The sequence below is a fragment of the Raphanus sativus genome, chromosome 5 (assembly GCF_000801105.2).
Source record: "Raphanus sativus cultivar WK10039 chromosome 5, ASM80110v3, whole genome shotgun sequence".
NCBI lineage: Eukaryota > Viridiplantae > Streptophyta > Magnoliopsida > Brassicales > Brassicaceae > Raphanus > Raphanus sativus.
In genome coordinates this window covers 8,366,339-8,377,987 of record NC_079515.1, presented here as the reverse complement: position 1 = coordinate 8,377,987, position 11,649 = coordinate 8,366,339, and the positions used below count along the sequence as shown (strand labels likewise).

Below are 11,649 nucleotides of genomic sequence, written 5' to 3'. Positions count from 1 at the left end.
GGTTTTCCAGCTGGACGACTTACAAATAAGTCGTCTGGAAGGTTTTCCAGCTGGAAAACCTTCCAGACGACTTATTTGTAAGTCGTCCAGCTGGAAAACCTTCCAGACGACTTATATATTTACAAATCTATACAAAGACCAGACGACTTAAAGATTTGATATTAACCTCTTTGGGCAGAGGAGAAGGCTGTTTCTTTTGTGGAGAAGGCTTTTTCGTTTGAGGAGCAGGCTGTTTCGTCTGAGGAGCAGGCTGTTTAGTTTGAGGAGCAGGCTGTTTCGTTTGAGGAGCAGGCTGTTTAGTTTGAGGAGCAGGCTGTTTAGTTTGAGGAGCAGGCTGTTTCGCCTTTTGAGGAGTAGGCTTTGCCTTTTGAGGAGCAGGCTGTCTGGTGGGAGGAGTAGGATGATTGGTTTGAAGTGGAGGCTGATCCTTTTGAGGAGTAGTCTGTTTGTTACTAGCCCCGGTTTCTGGGGCTTGTGGGTAGGGTGTTTTTTACTAACCCCGGTTTCTGGGGCTTGAGGGTAGCCTGATTGGTGACACCAACCTTCTTCTCCACAGCTTCCAATCTATCGGAGATCTTCCTAATCTCCCTGATGCACTTCTTAAACCCCTCTTTCATCATGTCACCTAAGTCCTTGAACATGTTTTCTAACTCCTCTCTGGTCACCCAACTAGCCTCTTCTCTAGCCTCTTCTGTAGCCTCTTCTGTAGCCTCTGTAGGAGCCTCTTCTCTAGCCTCTTTAGGAGCCTCTTTAGGAGCCTCTTTACGAGCTTTCTTCCGAGGTCTCTGATTGTCTTCCTCCACCTCCTCCACAACCATCTCTTTGGCTCTTTTCGATGGAGTCACAAACTTGGGTTTTGTACCAGTGACTTCCCAGCAATCCATGGTCCACTTCCACGGTCTCCGATCATACATCACTTTAATGATGTTCTCCGCGGGCACGTCATCAACCTCAGAGTCCCATTTTGGCCACATTTCACTAATGTCCTTCTCAACAAAGTTGATCACGCGGGTCTGCAGTAAATAGAAGAAGAATCGAGTTAGATATTTGAAACAAAATACTAAATAGACGACTTAATTATAAGTCGTCAACTAAGTCGTCCAGCTGGACGACCTTCCAGACGACTTATTATAAGTCGTCTACTAAGTCGTCCAGCTGGACGACCTTCCAGACGACTTATAATAAGTCGTCTACTAAGTCGTCCAGCTGGAAGACCTTCCAGACGACTTATAATAAGTCGTCTACTAAGTCGTCCAGCTGGAAGACCTTCCAGACGACTTATAATAAGTCGTCTACTAAGTCGTCCAGCTGGAAGACCTTCCAGACGACTTATAATAAGTCGTCTACTAAGTCGTCCAGCTGGAAGACCTTCCAGACGACTTATAATAAGTCGTCTACTAAGTCGTCCAGCTGGAAGACCTTCCGGACGACTTAATTAAGTGAAGATGGAAAGGTACCTGACTCAAGATAGCAGCTTTCATGAATCTGCGGCCTCTGCTGCCGTCGTAAGCCAGAATCGGTGGAGACGGACTGTTTGCTCTGGGTAGACCAATACTAGCACCCAATCCCGGAATAGCTTCGTACGCCCAGACCTGAAGAACTTGTATAAAGCCATCCACGGTGTAACAGCCAGTAATATCTTTGTTCCACAAAGAGTCCATCAGCATCTTAAACGCGACTCTCCCCCATGGATAATTCTCAAACCTTTCTAAATCCATCACTAGCCTTGCGAGAGTAGCTCGTGTAGCGCTTGAGAACTTTTTCCCTTCAATGAATCCAGTGAAGATGGAAAGGTACGCGAGTCGCTTGCGATCTTCCCTGGACCAATCCCCGCATCTCTTCAGTGCTGCTATTATCTGATCAGTACTTGGCCCAGCTTCCCGATGAACTCCCATCATCTCCCAGAAAGAAACCATCTGTGGGGTAACTTCACATTCTGGTGTCTCAAGGTCCTCGATGTAGTCGCAGTTTAGACCAGTGATGTTTTCAAACTCTAACAGTGAAAACCTCGCAGGTTCTGGACCAACGAGACACCACATCTCGTACTTCTTCTTAATGTCCAGCTTTAAACCGAGCAAGTGGTGAACCAGCCTTGAAGCCCAACCAAATCCCTGCTCCTTGAACTTGATGAAAACTCCCAATCTCGACTCCTTGAGCTCTTCAAATTCAGCATCAGTGAGAGCTTCCCTAAGAGCAGTATGCAACTTCGTGTTATCCGTATGATACGAAATGCTATTGTGGGGTTCTGGCTCTTCCCCTAATGTGTATAACCTACGGGGGAGTTCTGGAATATCCATCCTTTTTGTCTGCAAAATAATCAAAGACAACAATAGAAGTCAGAACACAAGCTAAATCAATCACGCCTTAATTGTTACTCCAGACGACTTAGTAGACGACTTAAATATAAGTCGTCTAGAAAGTCGTCCAACTGGACGACTTAGTTGACGACTTATATTTAAGTCGTCTGGAAAGTCTTCCAAATGGACGTACTAAGTCGTCCAGGTTGAAGACTTTCCAGACGACTTACTTACAAGTCTTCCAGTAGAAAAATTTCAAGCGGACCTGATTAGTCGCAGAAGGAGTTCGAGTACTCGTCATTGTGGTTATAGATCTGAAAAAATAAACGTGAAACGGTGAGAATGAGTAAATTGAAAGAGACAACGTTTTATGTTCATCTTTTCCACGAGTTTGATGACTTACCGGCGTTAGGGTTTACAGAGAAACGGCGCTACGGTTTACAGAGAAGAAGCGGCGGCGCTAGGGTTTAGAAGAAGCGGCGGCGCTAGGGTTTAGAAGAAACGGCGGTGCTAGCTAGTGTTTAGAGTAAGCGGCGGTGAGAACGTTGGTGAGCACGGTGGCGAGGGCGACGGTTTGTTCGGAAATAGTGGAAGCGGGGGCGCTAGGGTTTAGAGGAATCGGCGGCGCTAGGGTTAGAAGAAGCTGCGGCGACAACGGTGAGAATGAAGTGAGATAGATAGCCGACGTTGAGAACGATGGTTGTTCGGAAATAGTGGGAATTCGAATCGCCTTTGATATCGCCGGTGAGAGAGAACTGTTAGGGTTTCTGTTCGCGGAAAATGAAAAAAAAAAAAAAAAAATCACCTTATATATTGGGTAAATAATCCGGTTAGCTTTAAAAGTACATTGGTAAACTTTAAGGTTTGGTCCGGTTTAGACGACTTATTCTGGCTGATAATGTACATCAGACGACCTAATATTTAGTCGTCTGGGAACAGAAGACTAAATATTAAGTCGTCCAATACCCTAAAATGAACCCCTAAACTAAAATGACTAAATTAACTTACTAACCACGTTATAAAATCAAATTATACTTCAATAGTGTTTACTATACACAGAAACGAACACGCCTAGGTAATTTTAAAAATTTTCAAAAACGGTTTTAATGCTTTCCAAAATCTAACCCTAAGAACACATACAATACTACAACATATGTTGATGAAACATAAACTAAAGAATATCATGACTCACTACTTTCACTCATCTGGGCTGAAAACAATTGAAATTTGTTATATATTAATTTATATCTCTTAAGACATATGTTAATTACATAATTCCAATTTTTCACTTATCAAAATATTTTTTACAAAATTTTTAAATTATGTTTAAGAATAACTGTCCAGACGACTTAACTTAAAGTCGTCTGGACGACTTATTTTCAAGTCGTCTGTTTACAGACGACTTGCGAGGGGTAGAAACGTAAAAAAAAATCCGTTTTTTTGTTTGTTCACAAGGAGATAGTTGTAATTTCAATAGCCTTTTAAGTTACTTTTGCCTTTGACCCAAGTTGGGGTACTCTTTTGGGTTTGACTCCAAGTTTTGAGTCACAATTGGTAATTCTCCCATTAATTAATATCAGTGGCATGGAAGTGTAAATAACACTGAAAATTAAGGGGTATTTTATATGGATATTTCTCTTTTAATAATATAGATATCAGCCCAGCTTATAATTTACAGTGTAATATCTTAATTACCATCATCTCTTTGGTTTTTAGGGTCTTTTAGTTGGATATTAGTTTGAGACAAGTAATATTAGTATTTTTTTACAGTAAATCTAAGTTAGAATTTTTAAAATAAACATGAGATAACTATATTTATGAGTATGAAAACAAGGAATGTGAAGTTATTATTATTGAACTAGCTAAAGAGATATATATGTGCTTCGGTTTGTATATTCTTACAATCTGAAAAGCATATATATGGGTCTGCGCCCAAACATTTTTTAGTAGGAGAATCAAGAATGCTTTATCAGGTTAATGACATACTGAGAAAAATAATTAAGTATATGTTTCTTTATCAGAAATTATCTACAGCTTGAAATTTTTTGTGTGTTTTACATTTGAATCCTTTACTAATACACATTTGACCTACCCTCCTCCTACCCATTAACCTTCACCTAACTAAGAGCACATTCACATTTTAAACACTATCTTTCTTTCATCCATATCCTCACAATAATAATTACAAACAAAATCTGAAATCATAAAGTTTTCTCCACGTGACGAGAAACGACTGTGTGTTCTACACGTAGTGCTTACTTTGTGATCTAAACTAGCCAGTTTTTTTTCGTTAAAGACATTAGTGAAATAACCGACCAAAAGCTATATCACACTATAAACATTAATCGTCGAAAAAACTTTTTTTTTGTAACTGATCGAAAAAACATTTGCATAGACAAATTTAATCCGATCAGTGAGTAAAGTGTTAATTGACAAAAAAAATTATATCAGTTACAAAAAACAAGAAAAATATATAAACCTATTAAGAAAAAAACTATTATTTATTTATTTTTGATTTCGGTTTCACGTCACGAAGGAGTGCAAATTGATTTATTTATTACAAAAATAAAATAAAAATAAAAAAATAAAAAGAAAGAGATAATATATATCAACTTTCGCTTAGTATTATTATTATTATTATTATTATTATTTTCGCTTAGTATTATTTATTATACAAGAAATAAGAAAAAGTTGGTTGTAAACGTATATATAAAGAGAAGCAGTCCAAAGCTTAATAGACAGACAACTCGAGTTTCTTACACAAAAGCAACTCGACTCAAACAGCAAATCCATATGGCTCCTTCTGCGCAATCTCTTCCTACAAGGTATAATATATCGTTTTTTTGAAAAATAAACGTTATGTCTTAATGATATACATAATCTTAATAGTCTCGCATTTACTTATGTTAATCTGATCATATGATATATGATTGACGAACAGTGTTTCTGATGAGAAATACGCGAATGTGAAATGGGAAGAATTGGGATTCGGGTTTTATCGTACGGACAGTATGTATGTTGCGAAGTGCAAACATGGAGAGAGTTTCCAAGAGGGCAAGATCGTTCCTTATGCTGATCTCCAAATCAGCCCTTGCTCTGCAGTTCTTAACTATGGCCAGGTTTGTTATTAATTCATAGAGAGACTAACTAATTAATTAACATTATATAATTAGAACATAATTCATCATCACATATAGAATTAATATGTTTTTCGCACTGCATGCATATACCGTTAGGTTATATATATAGTGTGCTAAACCAAACTAAATAGTTTGAAAGTGATGATGTGATGATATTTTTTTTTAATAAAAGGGCTGATGATATATATTGATATCATTTTATTGTGATCTACATACTTTTTTTTTTTTTGTAAGTAAATATGGTTTCGAACCATTTGACCTTTGAAATTAAACCCAGAACACCTAACCAAATGGGCTATAACAACTTTTGCTACTTGTGTAGTTGTATAGACATAGATCGATGGCACAATAAACCATTTCCAAGTAATTGTATAATTTAACTACTACTATAACATGCTTAAATTAAAAACACATGGAGATAGATATGTAAAACAAAATGAATAGCTAGCTTGACTGTTCCATAAAAATGTACAAGTGAGATTTTCTTAAATCTTTATGAAACAAGAAAATTTTGATGGCGGGAAGAGTGATGCGCAAACAAAATAACCTGAAATATTTGTGGTTTGGACATGAATAGGGTTTATATGAAGGGCTGAAGGCTTACAGGACAGAAGATGGTCGAATTATGCTATTCCGACCAGACCAAAACGCTCTCCGCCTTCAGTCCGGAGCCCACAGACTTTGTATGCCTTGTCCCTCGGTCGATCAATTCGTCTCCGCTGTCAAACAAGTTGTTCTTGCCAACAAGAAATGGGTATGCACAATGCTATACTCAAAGTTCTACTCCATAAATATACATGATAATAAATCTTAATAAATGAATTATTTTTGAAATAGTGAATCCTTTTTTGACCAAGAATATGTAATGAGTCTATATGATTTTGTATATATCAGATTCCTCCTCCGGGGAGAGGAACACTGTATCTCAGATCTGTCTTGTTTGGGAGCGGTCCTATACTTGGCTCATTTCCTGTGTCCGAGTACACCTTCACAATGTTTGCATGTCCCGTTGGTCGTTATCACAGCGTGAGTGTGTTCTTCTCAACATCATCTTTTTTTTCTTTAAATGATTTTTTGAATGATTTTGGTGTAATTTTGCTTCTTGGTATAGGATAACGCAGGGTTGAACCTGAAAATTGAAGATAAGTTTCGTCGTGCTTTTCCAGGTGGAACCGGTGGTGTGAAGAGTATCACAAACTATTCTCCTGTAAGTTTAAAAGAAAAAATTAAATACATAGAATGTTAGTATTAGCGTTAACCGTCTTTTTATTTCCTGAACGACTAGCTAGTTAATTAATAATGTATTGGAAATGTTATTTGTTGAAGGTTTGGATAACAGTAGCAGAGGCGAAAGCACAAGGTTTCTCTGATGTTTTGTTTTTGGATGCTGCAACTGGCAAAAACGTTGAAGAGCTTTACGCTTCTAACGTTTTCATAGTCAAGGTAATAAGAAAAAAATAGTCACATAGACGTTTTAGTAAGTTGTTAAAAGAGTAGATTATGATCGATATGTGATATTGTTTTGTAGGGAAATGTTGTGTCGACTCCAGAAATTTCAGGAACCATATTGCCTGGAATCACACGAAAATGTATCATCGAATTAACTCGTGATTTCGGATACAAGGTTTGAATATTTTCAAGACCATATTTGATACAAGTTTGTAAACAATATTCATTAAATCACATTAATATGCTTTGATTCTCATCATTTTAACAGGTTGAGGAACGTGTTGTTCCCGTTGAGGATCTTCTCGATGCGGAAGAAGTTTTCTGCTCTGGCACTGCTGCAATTGTGACAACTATTGCGTCCGTCACCTTCAAGGACAAAAAGTAACCTAGCTTAAGCTTTCAACAACTATACATAATACCATACCAGACCAGAATCGAGTCTGACTTTTGTTATATTTTCGTATAAGTTGACTAAATTTGGATGTTATGTATTCAAAACGTACAGGACCGGTTTCAAAACAGGTGATAAGACATTGGCTGCGAAGCTCTTTGCGACGTTAACGGATATCCAGTTGGGTCGGGTTGAGGATAAGAATGGGTGGACGGTGGAGATTGATCGATGCCACCAGTGTGAAACTTTGAAGCTGTAACGTGACATGTTATAATTAAGAAACATCAGAAGATGTCTCTCGATCTTTTGTGTTTATCATATCATGGAATATTATGTCATGCATGCTGTGATGTATTTAAAAAGTTGGTATGAAATATTATAAATAAAACTCTCATAACTTTTACAGTTTTCACGAGTCTCCCTTCAAAAATACTATTTGTGTCACGTCACGTGTAATGTTGCATAAAAACTAGGATTTCATCAATTTTGATTAGAGTGATAGATTTTATAAACTCAAAATGATTAGAAACTAGAATATTTGTTTTCATCACTGTTTACATCATTGCATGCACCACCAACACGTTATATCTGCATATTGATTCATTTTTCGAACTATTATCATTCCCCCCCACCCCCCCACCCATCATGGACTTAATATCTCTGTATCATGTATGTGCACACGATACACCACTCCTTTTGTTCTAATTTTTAGTTATTTTTGCAAATTAGTGCTTTCACTACAAGAAAACGAAGTGGTACCCGAGGGACATATTAAACGGAATTTTGCTCTATCGAAGGAAACGAATATACCGTCAAAGAGGAGGAGACGAACATTTCATTTTGTGACATTGAGACGAAGAACCTGAATCGATTAAATAGTTAATAACCGAAAAATGTATAAAAAATAAATAAAAATATGACAGCTGTGGGATTTGAACCCACGCCCTTTCGGACCAGAGCCTAAATCTGGCGCCTTAGACCACTCGGCCAAACTGTCATTCTTGTTCAAGTCTTGTGGATCGGATATATAGCTCTTCAACATTGGCTAACTTTGGATTTTAATCCTCAAATTTTGCTTATTGGGGGATAATTAATTGACCGCTTTTGGAAAACAATGAGGGTGATTGGCTCATGTAAAAATTTAGCTATAAAAGTTTAGCTGTAGGTAAGTTGGTTGTAACTGTAAATCGTTACTGTAGATTTTTTTGCAGAGACTTTTGCTGTAGTTAAATTTGTTGTAGTTGTAGGTTATATGTTGTAGTTGCAAGTTATATGTTGTAGATATTTCAAAATAAAATATGTGATATATATATAAAATAATCATTTTTATCAACTAAAATAATTTTTATTAATAATTTTTATAAATTATCATAGTTTACTGTTATTTAAAATGTGATATATAAATAATATTTTATGTTTATTTAAAATATTTCAACAGTTTTTAAAACACCCAGAATTAAAGTAAAATATTTATAAATGTTTTTATTATGATTATCTAATTTATTTGATATCGTAAATAGTTTTTTCATTTTAAAGTTTCTACAGTCTATAAAATAAGGATGTGGATTTTTTACCTAAAATACATAAAAAAAAATTTGCTTTAGTTTTTTGCTGTAGCTTTAAAAATAAATCTAAAGCATGATTGGTAAAAGTTAATAGTAATTTGTTGTAGGCTTTGACTAACAAAAATAAAGCTACAACATGATTGGTAAAGTTTAATGCTTTAAAAATAAATAAAGCTAAAGTAGGAAGTTAAAGCTGAACCAATCACCCACAATGATTCGAAACATTTGATGATAAATAAAAAAACTTGTATGATAAAAATATAACCTTTCTCCTAAGAATCCTGTATTAACTTTCAAAAGTCAAAACTATTGGATTTTTTTTTTTAAATCAGCTCGATCTTAACGAAACCACGCTTCTTCGGGTTTGTCCAATCTATGGGCTATATAACTTAAAAGTAATTTTTTCCATTGTAGATGTTGCAATAAGGCTGTTTGTATACAGACCAATACTCCTTTGAGGCCCATAGTTAGACCCATTGAATTGGAACAATGAGGTCGATGTTTATACCTCTCGAGCTATGCAAACCAGAGGATCAGTACTGCCCCTACATGTTCCATTCGAGTGGACCGTGATAGGAACAGGATAACGAGTTGCTTCTGCCATTTCTTAGCTGTACATGACATATATAAACAATTTTAATAATGATGACATCCACCTTCTCAAAATTTGGCTGGCTAATCCCTAACGCTACTTCAAAAGAAAACTCAAATAAAAAACATTTTCGAGTGGAAGACAACTCATGAATTGGTAAAACGACAAAGCAGCACACGTCAAACGACACCAAGCTGGCTTTGCTGTCTCAGCTCTTTCCTTAGCTTCTGAGAAAACAGCCTGCAAGCGTCCAAACTCAGATCCACCGCCGCAGCTAACGCCACGTGAGCTGCTGCATCCTCCGTGCATGTCACGTGCGTCACACCGACTTCCACCTCCGGTTTGCTCTGTTTCCCCACTCCTTCCACCGACGCCGACATCACGAACCCTCTGCTCTGCGCCGGATGCTGTGGCAGCAGATACCCGAAATCCGACCCGGACCCCGATCCTGGTCTCGAAGCGGGTCTGGACCCAGTACTTGACCCGGATCCAAGATCCAAACTTCCCTGAGGACTCGTCGTCGGCGTAGACCCCGCCGTGGTTGTCCCGCCGGTGACGTCGATGACAAAACTCCCGCCATTTTTCAAACTGATAGACGACGACGCGGAGACCTCGGTGGCGATTCCGTCTTGGAAGAGCTCGAAACGGTAACCGAGCGCGTCGGAGTAGCCAGCTTCACGCCACGCCTCTAGTCTCCCCCACGGCTTCCACGTGCAACCGTCGGGTCGGAGAATGAGCCACGCGCCTGGACTCGATCGCGTGACCCGGTTCGAACCGGGAGATGGAACGAAAGGTGTTACCATAGAGGCCATCGCTACGGGCGACCCGGAGAGATCGTGGACCGTTACGGACCAGCCTTTTCTCTCTTTCGACTGTTGTTCCTTCTCAGATTTCATCGACGATATGCAACTACTTCTCGTTTCGGACATCATTGATGAACTGTGTAAATAATAGCAAAAATAAATAAAATATTTCTTGCTATCTTACTAAGCAAAGAATATATCCGAAAAAGGAAAGGTTTCTATTTTTAGCTAACCTGTGAAGAAGATTCCGATCGCCTGAACCGGAGTTTCTAGCGCCGAACTTGCAAGTGAAGACGGCTTGTTTCGTGTTTCCTTGCACTTGGAAAACCTGAGGGCTACACTCCGGTTCGCCGTCGAACCGAAACACGAATCTCGGGTCGGGTTCAACCCGTATACTAACGTGGAGCTCCGGATCGGATCCAGCTTTATTCCTTCTTTTTCCTCCTTTCTTGGATCCCAAGGCAACCCATCCGTTGTGTGCCAAACACGTCTTGGTCTCCGCCGCTTTCAAATCCAGCGAAACCTCGAACCGTCCTAGCAACTTCTCACTCGCGGAAGCGAGTCCGCACGACGCGCCGTTAACGCCTTCGCCGCGCGAGTAAGTCTCGATGGAGAGGACGTTCAACTTAGGCTTCTTCGAGGAGGCCTCGATCTGAGATTTGGTTAGACTGAAGCAAGCTGCGACGGTTGAGCAACGAGTCTCCGGTTCAGATTCGGTTCGGAAGATAACCGGAACTGAGACGATCTGGCGAGGGAAACTCTTGAATTTGATTTTGCAGTAGCAGTTTGGAGCTGAGGCCGAGGAAGTGTGGGTTCCGGAAACGGACGGTTCAGATGAAGTAGACGACGGGAATCTAACGGCCAAGTTCCCGACTATGATCCGCACGAAAGAGCACGGATCCATTTGAATATTGAGATTGGTGAGAGAGCTAAAGCAAAAACGATTAAGGTTTGAGAGAGAGAGAGATGCTGAGTGGAGAAGAAAGGAGAAGAAGGTATTAAAAATGGAAAGAGTTGAGAAAGAGAAACAGCCTGGAAAATAGCTGGGGGAATGTATATTTAATTATAGTAGCTAATTAAATAAAAATATTTGGTTTAACAAAAATAAAGATTCTGTGGGGTCAAATGTGAAACACCGAGCTTACCTTCTTCACCTATCAGATTCCAGAGAGGCAGAGTTAGTTATGTTCTCCTTTCATTCTACTTTTGAAATGTTTTTCAAAGTGTTTTCCTTTCATTCCTTTTTTTTTTGTTTCAAATCTTTTTATTTTTAGTTGTTTCCTACCCTGAATATTTTTCTCAAGCCTTGTTTTTGAACTGAAACTTTGTTTAGCTAGCTGTTTGATTCATGCGATCGTAATAAATTGCTTTCCTGGAATTTGTACCATTAGTAAACTGTGGGAATAGATATT

General features: G+C 38.6%; 2 protein-coding genes, 1 long non-coding RNA gene and 1 other non-coding gene across 4 annotated transcripts; 1 reads left to right on the top strand and 3 right to left on the bottom strand.

The window, feature by feature from the left end:
* Positions 1-2,188: 2,188 nt before the first annotated feature.
* On the bottom strand, positions 2,189-3,363 carry LOC130512874 (uncharacterized). Its single transcript, XR_008946481.1, has 3 exons — positions 2,701-3,363; positions 2,563-2,611; positions 2,189-2,306 (listed from the first exon to the last, which is right to left on the bottom strand). It is a non-coding gene; the product is annotated as an uncharacterized LOC130512874 (long non-coding RNA).
* Positions 3,364-4,964: 1,601 nt separating this feature from the next.
* On the top strand, positions 4,965-7,685 carry LOC108857098 (methionine aminotransferase BCAT4). The gene is made up of 9 exons (XM_018631029.2): positions 4,965-5,122; positions 5,239-5,416; positions 6,015-6,191; positions 6,332-6,463; positions 6,549-6,644; positions 6,764-6,880; positions 6,966-7,061; positions 7,155-7,267; positions 7,392-7,685. Exons 1-9 carry the CDS (start codon positions 5,091-5,093, stop codon positions 7,534-7,536), a joined length of 1,086 nt encoding a protein of 361 aa, XP_018486531.1. The 5' UTR covers positions 4,965-5,090; the 3' UTR covers positions 7,537-7,685.
* Positions 7,686-8,194: 509 nt separating this feature from the next.
* On the bottom strand, positions 8,195-8,274 carry TRNAL-UAG (transfer RNA leucine (anticodon UAG)). Its single transcript has one exon. It is a non-coding gene; the product is annotated as a tRNA-Leu (tRNA).
* Positions 8,275-9,417: 1,143 nt separating this feature from the next.
* Positions 9,418-11,275, bottom strand: LOC108856230 (uncharacterized). Its single transcript, XM_018610352.2, has 2 exons — positions 10,471-11,275; positions 9,418-10,373 (listed from the first exon to the last, which is right to left on the bottom strand). Exons 1-2 carry the CDS (start codon positions 11,139-11,141, stop codon positions 9,614-9,616), a joined length of 1,431 nt encoding a protein of 476 aa, XP_018465854.2. The 5' UTR covers positions 11,142-11,275; the 3' UTR covers positions 9,418-9,613.
* Between the last annotated feature and the right edge of the window lie 374 nt (positions 11,276-11,649).